This window comes from Sciurus vulgaris (genome assembly GCF_902686455.1).
Source record: "Sciurus vulgaris genome assembly, chromosome: 7".
NCBI lineage: Eukaryota > Metazoa > Chordata > Mammalia > Rodentia > Sciuridae > Sciurus > Sciurus vulgaris.
In genome coordinates, this window is record NC_136467.1 from 298634 (window position 1) to 314203 (window position 15570).

The following is a 15570-nucleotide window of genomic DNA, read 5'->3' on the forward strand; positions in this document are numbered from 1 at the left end:
GCTTTTAGCGAGTAACTGCCTGGCAATCAATAACCGTACATTTTATTGACTTTGCTTACTCCTTGCATTCTTGCTAAGCGAAGAGCTCATTTTGCTAGCGCACCCATTCCTCTCGGAAAGGTAGGAGTGATGGGCTGATGGGCCACCAACGCGAAATACAGGGAAGTGTCTGGAGCTGAGGTCACGAGGCGGAGCTGTGGTGATGGTGAGGCCACAGTTGAGGTCGGCCACAGGAGCCATGCTGGGAGAGCGGAGAGCTGAAGTCCTGAGGAGGCAGAAGGACAGCAGCAAGGGCTGGTGGGCAACAGCGGGATGGCGAGAGATTCGGTATGCTGCTGAATGTGAGGGGATGACTGGGAGGCTGGCCACAGAACCTGGTCCCTGCTCCCTGCAGCCAGTGTCGGCTTCATCTCCTGAATGTGGACAGGCCTTTTCTAATCCTGGGTGACAGAGGAGGGCAGGGATGAGATGCTGCAGGACTTCTGAGGCAGGATTATGTGGGTGCCGGGTCTGCTGCCGGGCTCTCCAGCTCTGGAGACACATGTCCTGAGAATCCAGAAGCCACACTGAGAAGACGACTAACCAGCCTTTGCAGGCAGATTCCCCAGGCAGGAGCCACAAGCGGGAGCCTAGGCATGGCTGGTGGACAGTGACTACCTCCGCGGTCTCACGTTCAGTTCTGGGTGACGCACAGTGACACCAGTCCAAAGGCTGCAGGAGAGTGGCAAGCATAGGTGACTGGCCATCTGCACCCAGTAGTGAGTGACAAGTGAGGACCGAGCACAAGGGCACCTCTGTGTTTGAATGTAATTTGACAGCATCAGGCAAAATTTTGGATACATGATAACATACCCTCTATTTACATCAATTTTCGCAAATAGACACATATGACCATGTTTTAGTCAGCTTTTTCGTTGCAGTGATTAAAAGGACCCAACCAGCACAATTATAGAGGAGAAAGAGTTTATTTGAGGGCTCACGGTTTCAGAGGTCTTAGTTCACAGAAGGCTGGCTCCATTCCTCTGGGCTTGAATCATGGCGGAAGAGCGTGGCAGAGGAAGCAGCTCACATCATCAGAAAGCCGAGAGAGTCCACCCTCCAGATACAAAATATATACCCGAAGCCACACCCAACCCACCTCCAGCCACCACAGTTAATCCCATCAAGGATTAATTCACTGATTAGGTCAAGGTTATGACCCGGTCATTTCTCCTCCAAACCTTGCATTGTGTCACATGTGAGCTTTTGGGGAACACCTCACATCCAAACCAAACACCGCCCATGCAGTGGCAGAGTGTCATTCGTGGAATATTAGATAAAGAGATGTTTCTGTACACCTCTGGTCCTAAACAAGTTCACTTGACTCTAGAGGACACTTTTTCAATAATACAAATGCAGGAAATGCAGTCTCAGCCCACTCCAGACACACAGGCCTGTCCAGTGCCTGCACCTCGCCAGGAGGTCTGCCTGTGCCCGTCCATGGGGGCACAGGCCTCTCAAATGCCTTCCTTTCTTCACAAAGATCCTGATTAACTGGATGTTGAAATGTCTTCCTAATAAAAAATATGAATTATGAGTAATCAAAACAATCTCTGCAATTTAAAATTGATAGATTCTATCAGAAAACTGGACTGAGAAAAAACTTATAAACAACATTAAGATTACACAACACCTAGCGCATTGGTGTTCAAATGGAATGAGGTTCACATGAACACAACAGATAACTTAAGCTTGTGAACTGAACAAATACTTTATTGACAAGTCAGAATTTAGGTATTATGAAGGGAAATGTCTTTCTCAGAAGTCCATTCTCAGTCTAAGGGGTGAGAAATTTATTTCACAGAAACACACATAAGCAGCAAAGAAAGGATTTCTAGAGGCAGCTGTGGTTTCCAAGGAGCAACAGAGAACGGGCAGGAGTGGGGTCCTCAGGTGTGTAGCACCCACAGAGTGGGCAACGCCCATCCCCACAGCCAGGAAGCAGAGCCGTAGATGCCATGACGGGCTTGAGCAAAGCACAACCACCTCTGAACACCCTCAGCCGTGAGCTGGACCAAGGGGCTCCTGAATTTTCAGACCTAAGAAGTACAGATGTGCACAGAAGTTTGGAGCCCACATCCTGCGCTGCTGAGCACAAGATAAGCAGGGCACTGAGCCCAGGGAGCTGCTGGGCAGGGTCCTCCACCAGGTGCAGAGGGGAACCTGGGGGTCAGTGTGCCTGGGGGCTTGTTTTGAGCTTGAACACAGCAGCAATCAGAAGGGTGTGTCTTCCAGGAACCAGAAGGGAGTGTTTCCTGAGAGAATCAAGCATCTCCAGATCTGCGCTGTGGCCTGGGAGGGACCCCGGCGGGGCGGTCGGCTCTCAGGCCCCAGTGGAGACAGGCAGCAAGCCTGAGTTATGAGATGCTGTCTTCTCAGCCCCACCCAGGTGCTTTCCACCTCCGCTCCCCAGAGGTGAAGCTCCCGGTGTGTGGGGATCCAATTTCCAATTCCAGGGTTATCTGATAATTCTCCTGTAGAAAGGGTCACTCTGAACTTGGATTCATTTAAAAACATTTTGAAAAAACAAAAGCTCTTCACCACTCACAGGTAAAGAGCATCCAGTGCACCATCCCCGGAGGCACTGCCCCAGCTGCCCTCTGGTCACTGAGAACCAGCCTGACCTCCCATGCACTGCTGAAAGAACTGAGAAGGCAACCTGACCATGAGCCCCACTCCTGCCCTGACCCAGCGGGAGGGCACGTGGACTTGTTCCTTCCCTTTCTTCTTTCTCTCTTTTCTGTTTTTGGTACAAATGCTGAGCCACAACTCCAGCTCCCTGTTTTTTAAAAAGTCTTTTTTTTTTTTTTAATTTTGAGACAGGGTCTCTCTAAGTTGCTGAAGCTGGCTTTGAACTCGTAATCCTCCTGCCTCAGCCTCCCGAGTTGTTGGAATTACAGGCGTGGCCACAGTGCCCAGTTGTTTCTTCCTTTCTTTCAAATATTTCCAAGAACCAAGAGAAGAAAGAGTTGGAAACCTGTCAGAATTCCAATGAGAAAACAGTTCATGAAATACCACATGCTGTTAGACACCACTTTTCCACACTGTGCAGCAATGTGGAAAGCATCCTCACAATCTAGTGTCCAATTAAAGAGCAGGGTGCACTTAAGACACCCACTTACTGGTCACACAATGCCAAGTCAACGACGACTGCTCTGGGCCGTGCGATCGGCACACCTGTGAGGAGACCCACAGGAGAAGCCGCTGGCAAGGTGTCTTCCCTTCTCAAGCAAACGCTGGTCCCACAGTCACTCCCTTCTTGCAGGTGAGGCTGGGCAGGAGCCACATCCTCCTCGTTTTAACTGCAGAAGCCAAACTTGTCTTGAACCAGGAGACAGATCCAGCAGCACATGAGCCCTGGGAAGCCTGTGCAAGACCCAGCGGCAGACGGCTTCTCCTGGCGCTTCTGGGGATGCAGATGGGGACACTAGTACCTCCTCCACTGGTCGTGCTCATGGGGTCTGCTTCCTGCACCAAACAACATGACAACCTGAGTGAGAAACAAACCTTTCCAAACAATCCAACAGAACGCACTGCACGTTTCTGAGCACATGAGAATGGAACCATACTCTCTTTTCAGTTGTGGCCACCTGGCATTAAGTTTGTTCTACAATCATCCATTATGTGGCCAAAAGCTGAGTCCTTGTCCCCACTGCCAATCCAATAATGAGGACATGGTTTTGAGAAAAAGGAAAAAGAAGGTTTATTGCTTTGCTAACAAAGGAGAAGCACAGGGGACTCCTGTCCCCAAGGCTGTGATTCTGTCCATCAGCAGGAACAGGGGGTTTTTAAAGAGGGATTCAGAGAAAATGAGATTAGAGAGGAGAGATTAGGGAGAGATCAGGGAGGAGAAGATCAGTGGGAAGAAGATCATGGAGAAGGTGGTTAGGGAAAAGATGATCGGGGGAAGATCAAGAAAAAGAAGAAACCATGTAAGATTCAAAGTGACGAGGGATACAAAGCATCAGGTGAACCCGTTACATTTCCCCGCTGTCAATTTTTAGCCTCCATTTCTGTGGAAAGTGGGCAACGACATCTCCAAGCTGCTTCCTGCTGAAAAGGGGTGAAGTTGGAGGAAGTAACTCAAAGTCCTTGTTCTCCATTAGGTGGGGTGTGGACAGTTAACAGTTAAGGGCATTCAGCACCAGAGCAGTCCAGAGGTCCACAGTGGCAGATGGCAGGTGACTGGACAAGGTACACGCAGAGCAGGGATCATGCTCAGACAACAATAAAGACAGCAAAGCTTTACTTTTTTGTAAATCATTAGCACAAAAACAATTAGTATCTTGGCCAGTCTCTGACAACTGTGAGGACAGTCTCATAATCTTATCATTGAAAAACAGACCCAAGTTCATCCATGTAGGCGGTTAGAAGACTTGTAGGTCTCAGATCCAAGATGGTGGACTAGAGGGAGGCTGCGTTCCTTGTCGCTCTGTAACTTGGGTTTCAAGCAGAGGATATCTGTTTCTTGGTGAGGCAGTTTTTGCTGCTTATCGATCCCCTGCTGTTTACCTCATTTGTCTACGGTGATCACCTGCAGTCTGCCAGCATATCGACGCCTTTTTTGAGTGTAGATTGCTCACTGTCAGGTGCCTATCATCCGCCATTTGCCTGCCTCTGGCCTGTCCATCACCTGCCTTACACCTATCCATCACCCACCGCACGAGGTTCACCACCATTCATCCAACAATAGTCAGCAAACTGATCACCGACCGCCCAGTGGAGTGCCAGCTGCCTGCTGTTGCCTGGAAGTTCACTGTTATAGTAGCTGCAGGTTTGATTACACGTGGCTACTGCCATTTTGAGACAACAGCCAGGCCCCGTTGGACCCCTGGCTGGACTGACTGAGACCCGTCTCCAGGACCCTTCAGCCCGACCAATCGCTCCCCGCCTCTGGGGCCCTCACACTGACTGACTGCTCCAAGCCGCCAGGACCCCCAGTCTGACTAACTGCGCCCTATCACCAGGACCCAAGACCGACTGATTGCACCCCACCTCCAGGATCCCGCAAGCACACCAAACACACCCCACCTCCAGGACCCCTGCCTGATCAACTGCACCCTGCCTCCAGGACCTCCAGCCGACTATGTCTACACCCTGAGCTGCAGCTTCCCATTTGCCAACACACTTGGAAGCCAGAGCGCCCATCTTGGATAATCCTGGAAGCCGTATCTCCCATCTTTTTGTGGGGGAAATCCCGGCCTAATGGAGACTTGAAGCTCATTGTCAGGTACCTCTCATGCATCAGGCTACTGAAGACTGGGAGGTTTGAAGACTATATGACTGTTATAGTGTAGATTTTCTTTTTTCTCCTTATTGAACAATTTTAAGTTTTTATTTCTTTACTTTTCTTGCTCTCTTTTCCTTTTGGTTACCTGTTCCCTCAGAGTCTCTTTCTCCCTCTTTTGCATGCTAACATCCAATTTCTTTTGATTACACTCTCACCCTTTCTATTATCTAGAACTTCTGTATATTCTTTTCTTATCCCATTAACAGCCACATTCTACATCCCTCTGCATCCTCTTTGTCCTCCATTAGAAACTGCAGACATTATTGCAAACCTGTTTGTTATTCTGAATATAATGATTGAACTCATCCTGTTTATTATGACAATATTGTTAATGTCCTCACAGGAGCTATTTGGTCTAGGATTGCATACTGTCTGAACTGGGTACTGCTAATATTGATCTCCCCTTAAAGGAAAGGTTTTGGAAACCTATAGGGCCACTATAAGCCTATAGGGGGAAATCTGCAATACCCCAGATCTGCACTGTTAGAAGGGAAGATACATGAACAACATGAAAAGACAAGGGAAGAAAATGATCCAAACAAACCTAGATTCTACATTAATAGAATCCAATGACAGTATGTTAGAAGAAATGTCAGAAAAGGACTTCACATTATACATGATTAAGATGATTCGCGAAGCAAAGGATGAGATAAGAGAGCAAATGCAGGCAATGAATGGTAATACCAATAAGCTGAAAGAGCAAGTACAGGAAGCAAAAGATCATTTCAACAAAGAGACAGAGATTCTCAAAAAAGACCAAACAGAAATCCTTGAAATGAAGGAAACAATAAACCAAATAAAAAACTCAATGGAAAGCATCACCAAAAGACTAGACCACATGGAAGACAGAACCTCAATGAAGACAAAATATGTAATCTTGAAAATAAAGTTGCCCAAACAGCGAAGGTGGTAAGAAATCATGAACAGAATCTCCAAGAACTATGGGACATCATGAAAAGACCAAATTTAAGAATTATTGGGATTGAGGAAGGCACAGAGATACAAACCAAAGAAATGAACAACCTATTCAATGAAATAATATCAGAAAATCTCCCAAAACTGAAGAATGAAATGGAAAATCAAATACAAGAGGCTTACAGAACACCAAATGCACAAAATCACAATGGATCCACACCAAGGCACATTATAATGAAAAGGCCTAACATTCAAAATAAAGATAGGATTTTGAAGACTGTGAGAGAAAAGCACCAGATTACATATGGGGGAAACCAATATAGATATCAGCAGATTTCTCAACCCAGACTCTAAAAGCTAGAAGGGCCTGGAACAACATATTTCAAGCTCTGAAAGAACATGGTTGCCAACCAAGAATCCTATACCCAGCAAAACTAACCTTCAGATTTGAAGATGAAATAGAATCCTTCCATGATAAACAAAAGTTAAAAGAAAAAAATAAATAGAAAGCCTGTGCTACAGAATGTTCTCAACAAAATATTCCATGAGGAGGAAATGAATAACAACAATGGAGGTCAGCAAAGGGAGGAACTACCTTAGAGAAAAACCACTCAAAGGAGAAACCGAGCCAAGTTAAAAACCGAAAATAAGCCCAAATGACTGTGAATACAAATCATATCTCAATAATAACCCTGAACGTTAATGGCCTAAACTCATCAATCAAAAGACACAGACTGGCAGAATGGATTAAAAAGAAAGACCCAACAATATGCTGCCTGCAAGAGACTCATCTCGTAGAAAAAGACATCCACAGACTAAAGGTGAAAGGATGGGAAAAATCCTACCATGCACATGGACTCAGTAAAAAAAAGCAGAGGTTTCCATCCCTATTTCAGTTAAAGTGGACTTCAAGCCAAAGTTAGTCAGAAGGAATAAAGAAGGACATTTCATACTGCTTAAGGGAACCATAAATCAGGAAGACATAACAATAGTAAATATTTATGCCCCAAACAATGGTGCATCCCTGTACATCAAACAAATCCTTCTCAATTTCAGGAACCACATAGACCACAACACAATAATTCTGGGTGACTTTAACACACCACTGTCACGACTGGATAGATCTTCCAAACAAAAACCAAAGAAACCATAGAACTCAATAACAATCAACAACCTAGACTTAATAGACACACATAGAATATTCCATCCATCAATGAGCGAATTCACTTTCTTCTCAGCAGCACATGGAACCTTCTCGAAAATAGACCATATGTTATGCCACAAAGCAGCCCTTAGGAAATGCAAAAAAATAGAGACACTGCCTTGTATTCTATCAGATCATAATGGAATGAGAGTAGAAATCAATGACAAAATAAAAAACAGAAATTACTTCAATACCTGGAGACTAAATAATATGCTATTGAATGAAACATGGATAACAGAAAATATCAGGGAGGAGATAAAAAAGTTCTTAGAGGTCAATGAGAATGATGATACAACATATCAAAATCTCTGGGACACTATGAAAGCGGGACTAAGAGGAAAATTCATTGCATGGAGCACATTCCAGAAAAGAATGAAAAGTCAACAATTAAATGACCTAACATTACAGCTCAAAACCCTAGAAAAAGAAGAACAGAATAGCAGCAAAAGTAGTAAAAGACAGGAAATAATTAAAATCAGAGCTGAAATCAATGAAAGTGAAACAAAAGAATTCAAAAAATTGACAAAACAAAAAGTTGGTTCTTTGAGTAAGTAAACAAAATAGACAAACCCTTAGCCACACTAACAAAGAGAAGAAGAGAGAAAACTCAAAATTCATGATGAAAAAGGAAATATCACAACAGACACCACTGAGATACAGAACATAATGAGAAGCTACTTTGAAAATCTGTATTCCAACAAAATAGAAAATACCAAAGACGTTGACAAATTTCTAGAGACACATGCTCCTCCCAAACTGAACCAGGAGGACATACACAATTGAAACAGATCAACATCAAGCAAAGAAATAGAAGAAGGCATTAAAAACTTACCATCCAAGAAAAGCCCAGGACCAGATGGATTCTCAGCCTAGTTCTATGAGACCTTCAAAGAAGAACTCATTCCAATACTTCTCAAAGTATTCCAGGAAATAGAAAAGGAGGCTACCTTACCAAACTCATTCTATGAAGCTAATATCACCCTCATACCCAAACCAGGTAAAGACACATCAAGGAAAGAAAATTTTAGACCAATATCCTTGATGAATATAGATGCAAAGATCCTTAACAAAATATTGGCAAACCGTATCCAAAAACATATTAAGAAAACTGTGCACCACGATCAAGTGGGGTTCATCCCTGGAACGCAAGGATGATTTAACATCCGTAAATCAATAAACTTAAGGATAAGAATCATATGGTTATTTCAATTGACGCAGAAAAAGCGTTCAACAAAATACAACACCCCTTCATGCTCAAAACACTAGAAAAATTAGGGATAGTAGGAACATACCTGAACATTGTAAAGGCTATTTATGCTGAGCCCCTGGCCAACATCATTCTTAATGGAGAAAAACTGAAACCATTCCCTTTAAAAATGGGAACAAGACAGGAATGTCCTCTTTCACCACTTCTATTCAACATTGTCCTCGAAACTCTAGCCAGAGCAATTAGGCAGACCAAAGAAATTAAAGGGATATGAATAGGAAAAAAGGAACTTAAGCTGTCTCTATTTGCTGATGACATGATTCTCTATTTAGAGGATCCAAAAAACTCCTCCAGAAAACTTCTAGACCTCATCAATGAATTCAGCAAAATAGCAGGCTATAAAATCAACATGCATAAATCTAAAGCATTTTTATATGCAAGCGATGAAACAGCTGAAAGGGAAATGAGGAAAACAACTCCATTTGCAATAGCCTCAAAAAAAAAAAAAAAAAAAAAAAAAAAAAACTTGGGAATCAATGTAACCAAAGAGGTAGAAGATCTCTACAATAAAAACTACAAAACACTGAAGAAAGAAATTGAGGAAGACCTCAGAAGATGGAAAGATCTCCCATGCCCTTGAATAGGCAGAATTAATATTATCAAAATGGCCATACTACCAGAAGTGCTATACAGATTCAATGCAATTCCAATTAAAATCCCAATGACGTTCCTTACAGAAATAGAGCAAGCAGTCATGAAATTCATCTGGAAGAATAAGAAACCCAGAAGAGCTAAAGCAATCCTTAGCAGGAAGAGTGAAGCAGGGGGTATTGCAATACCAGAACTTCAACTATACTACAAATCAACAGTAACAAAAACAGCATGGTATTGGTACCAAAATAGACAGGTAGATCAATGGTACAGAATAGAGGACATGGACAGGAACCCAATAATTACAATTTTCTCATACTAGACAAAGTTGCCAAAAATATGCAACAGAGAAAAGACAGCCTCTTCAACAAATGGTGCTGGGAAAACTGGAAATCCATATGCAGTAGAATGAAACTAAACCCCTATCTCTCACCCCGCACAAAAATCAACTCACAATGGATCAAGGACCTCGGAATCGGACCAGAGACCCTTCATCCTACAGAAGAAAAAGTAGGTCCAAATCTTCAACATGTCAGCTTAGGATCAGACTTCCTTAACAGGACTCCCATAGCACAAGAAATAAAAGCAAGAATCAATAACTGGGATAGATTCAAACTAAAAAGCTTTCTCTCAGCAAAGGAAACTATCAGCAATGCGAAGAGAGAACAGATCAGAAGGGAGTACACGTCCTTAGGTTCTCGAGTGCCGCTTACCCGTGACTCCTACACCACTGGCGCCACAGATGTCCCCAGAAAGAGGACCAGATGTTCCCACAGAGGAACCAGGTGTGGAATCAAGGGTCTTGGCGTGCACACCGGCAGGGGTGGGGGGACTTACCGAAGGGTCAAGGGTATCGTGACTTTTCTGAGTTTCTCAAACTAGAGCAACTGAAGGAGCAACTGTGCACTTCGGGGAGAGAAGGCGAGAGTTCCCTGAAGCAAAAGGAGCTTCAGCAGCAGCTGGGACAGTCCCTCAGTCCCTCCCTTCACTCACAGGAAAGGCTGCTCTGGTTTGGTCCAAGGCAAACTCACACTGTCTCCCAATTTCTCCAGCAGTCGGCTCTCGACAAACTCACCAGCCACCTTGTGTCCTCGGCATGGAAGTGGAGCTCCTTGGAGAACCAGACCTGCCCGAGAAAGCTGGAGCGGGCTGCTCTCGGGTCCCACCTGTGTGCCAAATTTGTTGCCAAAATCTCGGTCTATGTCCCTGATGCCAATCCAATAACGAGGACGTGGTTTTGAGAAAAGGGAAGAAGGTTTACTACTTTGCTAGCAAAGGAGAAGCACAGGGGACTCCTGTCCCAAAGGCTGATTTCTGTCCATCAGCAGCAACAGGGGCTTTTAAAGAGGGATTCAGATAAAATGAGATTAGGGAGGAGAGATCAGGGAGGAGGTTAGGGAAAAGAAGGTAAGGAAGGTGGTCAGGGAAAAGGTTGGAAAAAAGAAAAAAAACGTAAGATTCAAAGCGACAAGAGATACAGTCAAAGCCCAAGCTGCGATTCTGTGGACGTGATCCCCGGGGAGGTCGTGCTCACTGGCAGCTGTGAGAACTGCCCCGAACACCAGGTCCGCCCGCGGCTGCACACAGACTCACAAACCACAGGGCTCACAGGAGACTCTCTGCCACAACAGAAAGAGCGTGTGGCTGCTGAGCCCAAGGCTCCTGTCCCTAACTCACAGTGCGCGGGCTGCTTTCTGACATTCTGAGAGGGAATGCTGGGAAGAGACCTGGGGCAGAACCATCTCCTGGTAAAAAAGATCAAAGTTTTCATATCTTAAAAATAACAATGAGCAAGAAAATTCCAGGACCAGACACTTTCAGTTAAGTTCTATGAGACCTTCAAAGGAAAACTAACACCAATACTCCTCAAATTATACCATGAGATAGAAAAGGAGGGAAATCTTCCAAGCTCATTCTATGAGGCTAGTATCACTCTGATACCAAAACCAGACAAAGACACATCAAAGAAAGAAAAACTTCAGACTAACATCCCGGATGAACACAGGTACAAAAATCCTCAATAAAGTTCTAGCAAACTGCATACAGAAACATATTAAAAAGACAGAGCACCATGATCAAGTGGGGTTCATCTCAAGGGCACAAGGTTGGTTCAACATATGGAAATCAATAAATCTAATTCATCGATCAATAGACTTAAAGAATCATATGAACATCTCAACAGATGCACAGAAAGCATCTGACAAAACACAGCACTTCTTCATGTTCAAGGCACCAGAAAAACTAGGGATAGTAGGAACGTACCTCAACATCATAAAGGCCATCTACGCTAAGCCCAAGGCCAACATCACTCTAAATGGAGAAAAACTAAAAGCATTCCCTCTAAAAACTGGAACAAGACAAGCATGCCCTCTTTCGCCACCTGTATTCATCATCCTTGAAACTCTAGCCAGAGCAATTTGATAGGAGAAAGAAATTAAAGGGATACAAACAGGAAAAGAAGAATTCAAACTATCTCTGTTTGCCAAGGATTCTATATTTAGAAGATCCAAAAAATTCCACCAGAAACATTCTAGAACTAACAAATGAATTCAGCAAAGTAGCAGGATATAAAATCGATACCCATAGATCAAAAGGATTTCTATACATCAGTGATGAAATTAGGAAAACTAACTCATTCACAATAGCCTCAAAGAAAGAAAAGACAAGACAAAAAAAAAAAAAAAAAAAAATCCACAAAACAAAAAAACTTGGGAATGAAATCTAACAAAAGAAGTGAAAGAGCTCTACAAGGAAAACTACAGAACACTAAAGAAAGAAACTGAAGAAAATTTTAGAAGATGGAAAGATCTCCCAAGCTCTTGAATAGGCTGAATTAATATTGTCAAAATACTACCAAAAGCACTATACAGATTTAATGCAATTCCCATTAAAATTCCAATGACATTCTTGAATCATGAAATTCATTTGGAAAAATAGGAGACCCAGAACAGCCAAAGCAATCTTTAGCAAGAAAAATGAAGTAGGAGGCATCACAATACCAGACCTCAAACTATACTATAGAGCCAGAGTAACAAAAGTGGCATGGTATTGGCACCAAAACAGACACATAGACCAATGGTACAGAATAGAAGACACAGAGACAACCCCACCTACAGTTATCTCATATAAGACAAAGGTGCCAAAAACATACACTGGAGAAAAGACAGTCTCTTCAACAAATGGTGCTATATGTAGCAAAATGAAATTAAACCCCTATCTCTCACCCTGCACAAACATCAACTCAAAGTGGATCAAAGACTTACGTAGTAGAACAGAGACCCTGCAACTAATAGAAGAAAAAGTAGGTCCAAATCTCCACCATGTCAGTTTAGGAACTGACTTCCTTAGTAACATTCCTGAAGTGCAAGAAGTAAAATCAAGAATCAATAAATAGACTGGGCACAGTGATGCACTCCTGTAATCCCAGCGGCTCAGGAGGCTAAGGCAGGAGAATCTTGGGTTCAAACCCAGTCTCAGCAACAGTGAGGTGCTAAGCAACTCAGTGAGACCCTGTCTCTAAATCAAATAAAACAGGGCTGGGGATATGGCTCAGTTGTTGAGGGCCCCTGAGTTCAATCCCTGGTACCCCCCCGCACCCCCTAAAAAATCAATAAATGGGATGGAATCAAACTAAAAAGCTTCTTTTCAACAAAGGAAACAATCTATAACATCAAGAGAGAGCCTACAGAGTGGGAGAAAATCTTTACCACATGCACCTCAGGAAGAGCACTAAACTCCAGGATATATAAAGAATTCAGAAAATTTAACACCAAAAAAAAAAAAAAAACCCAATCAATAAATGGGCTAAGGAACTGAACAGCACTTCACAGAAGAAATACAATCAACAAATATATGAAAAAATGTTCAATATGTCTTGCGAATAGAGAAATGTACATCAAAACTACGCTGAGATTCCATCTCACTCCAGGCAGAATGGCAATGATCAAGAATACAAGCAACAATAAATGTTGGCGAGGATGTGGGGGAAAAGGCACACTCATTCATTGCTGGTGGGAATGCAAATTGGTGCAACCACTGTGGAAGCACTATGGAGATTCCTCAGAAAATTTGGAATGGAACCACCATCTGACCTGGTCATCCCACTCCTCAGTTTATACCCAAGACTTAAAACCAGCACACTACAGTGACACAGCCACATCAATGCTTATAGCAGCTCAACTCACAATAGCTAAATTATGGAACCAACCTAGGCCTTCAACAGATGAATGGATAAAGAAACTGTGGTATAGATACACAACAGAATATTACTCAGCCTTAAAGAAGAATGAAATGATGGCATTTGACAGTAAACGGATGGAAGTGGAGAATATCTAAGCGAAATGAGCCAGCCAATCCCCCAAACCCAAAGGCTGAATATTTTCTGATATGTGGGTGCTAATTCACAATGAGAGGGTTAGGGGAGAATAGAGGTATTTTGGACTAGGCAGAGGGAAGTGAAGGGAGGGGAAGGGGCATAGGGGAAGAAAGGACAGAATAATCAGACATTATTACCCTGTGTGCATATATGATTACAGACTGGTGTGCTTCTACGTCATGTACAACAAGACAAATGAGAAGTTATACTCCATTTATGTATGATGTGTTAAGATGCATTCTACTACTGTTGTGTTTCACTAATTAGAACAAATTTAAAAATATATCAAAAAAGGAAAAAAAAAAAAAAAAAAAAACCTAACCACAAACTTCTTGCCTGCTCTTAGCTTTCTTCTGGCACGAGGAAGTATGGCCCCACAGCCACCCTGATGACCCCTGGCTCCAGGACGAGGCTGGCAGCTGGGGCGGGTGCCAGAGGGCATGGTTCTCCCTCATTGCCTGGATGAGCTGAGCCTCCTTCAGATCAGCCCAGAGAGAGAAGGTGCAGACACAGGCACCTCACAGCTCCTGGCTGGGTTCTGACATGTGGGCCTCTGCTGGTGGGCTGAGCAGGGTGAGGGGAGGAAGAACCTGCTCTGGGGACACTTGTTCTCAGGGTGGTGGGGCTGGGCCCCAGGCTTTCACGCTGGCCCCTCTAGGTACACCTCCGGTCTCCCAGGAGGCCTTCTACACCTTCAGTCTTCCAGAGGCCTTCCCTGCCAAGAGCCTGGGGCCTCAGCTCCACCCAGTGCATAGCGGTCAGGCCACAGTCAGATGCTGGAAACCTGTCAACTCTGGTGGTAACTGGACACTTTCAGTATGAGGCACTCGGTGTTTTTTTCCTAACACAAAGACTTTTGCCAGCTGACACTGTCCCGGACATACTGGCAACTTTCTACTTAAGACTACTTGAGTATTTCCAAGAAATACAAAAATGGGAGTTCAAGGTGGGCAAAACACAGCAATTACCATGAAAATCTAGACCCCAGCCCCAAGACGGACTTGGCAGCAACATCTCTCACAGAAGCTCTGAGAGCAGAAGACACCATGGCCAGCCTGGGGACTCTGCCATGCATGGCCAGGTGCAAACACAAAAGCTGCCTTGAGAGGGCCTGAGGCCAGGCCTGAGCCTCCACCTGACATTCACCCAGCACGTGGTCTCAGGGACCCTAGACCGGCTGCCCATCTACGCCTCACTGCCCACACTCTGCCTCTGCTCCTTTCTGGGTCGGGAGGAACTATATGCCATTTCCAGTTACCTGACTTTATATAACATGCCTGGAACCCCAAGGCAACATATATCAGAACTGAAATGTGAACTTATGCGTATGCGTTGGAATTAAAGCCAGTACTTTGGGCACTTGACGGTGAGCTGGCTCTGACGACAGCATCCAACAAGAGCCAAGACTGCTACCTGGGCACTGAGACCGAGCTCAGGAACATGTGTGTCCCACACATGTGGTAAGAGTAGGGTGCCAACCACTGAGCCTTTGCTTCACTGAGTCAGTGCACACTCAGTTCCTGTAAGATACACATCTGGTGTGGAATGGCAACAGGGCCTGCAGCCCAGGGAGGACCAACTCCTGAGGGAGGAAGGGACACTGCAGGCAGAAGAAAGAGTGTTTCCACCGGCCAGCTGAGGTGTGACCACTGATATTCATGAGAGGAAGCTGGAGCCCAAGGAGAGGGATGGGAAGGCTGCAGGACTGGGTGTGACCCTGGGTCTTGTGCCAGGTTTCCAGCTCCCCATGGGGCACAGACTGTCAGAAAGCAGTATGGGGAATGACCCCTTGTGAGCCCCTCCCGCCTCCCCATGGGGCCACCAGAAGCCCATCCTGCCTGGGCCCACATCTGCCTGACCTCCACAGAGCCAGCCTGCTGGCTCTTGCC

The 15570-nt window shown here is 44.5% G+C and overlaps 1 protein-coding gene across 4 annotated transcripts in view; it reads right to left on the reverse strand.

The window, feature by feature from the left end:
• Nucleotides 1–303: 303 nt before the first annotated feature.
• Nucleotides 304–15570, reverse strand: part of FAM120B (family with sequence similarity 120 member B) — an 80314-nt gene continuing 65047 nt past the window's right edge. For 3 of the 4 annotated variants that reach the window (XM_079146144.1, XM_079146145.1, XM_079146143.1), the window contains one exon: nucleotides 3318–3507. In XM_079146144.1, coding sequence (XP_079002270.1) covers nucleotides 3467–3507 — 41 coding nt within the window. In that variant the 3' untranslated portion in view covers nucleotides 3318–3466. Of the gene's footprint in view, nucleotides 3508–15570 lie in introns of all 4 variants that reach the window. The other variant, XM_079146146.1, reaches the window with a different exon arrangement.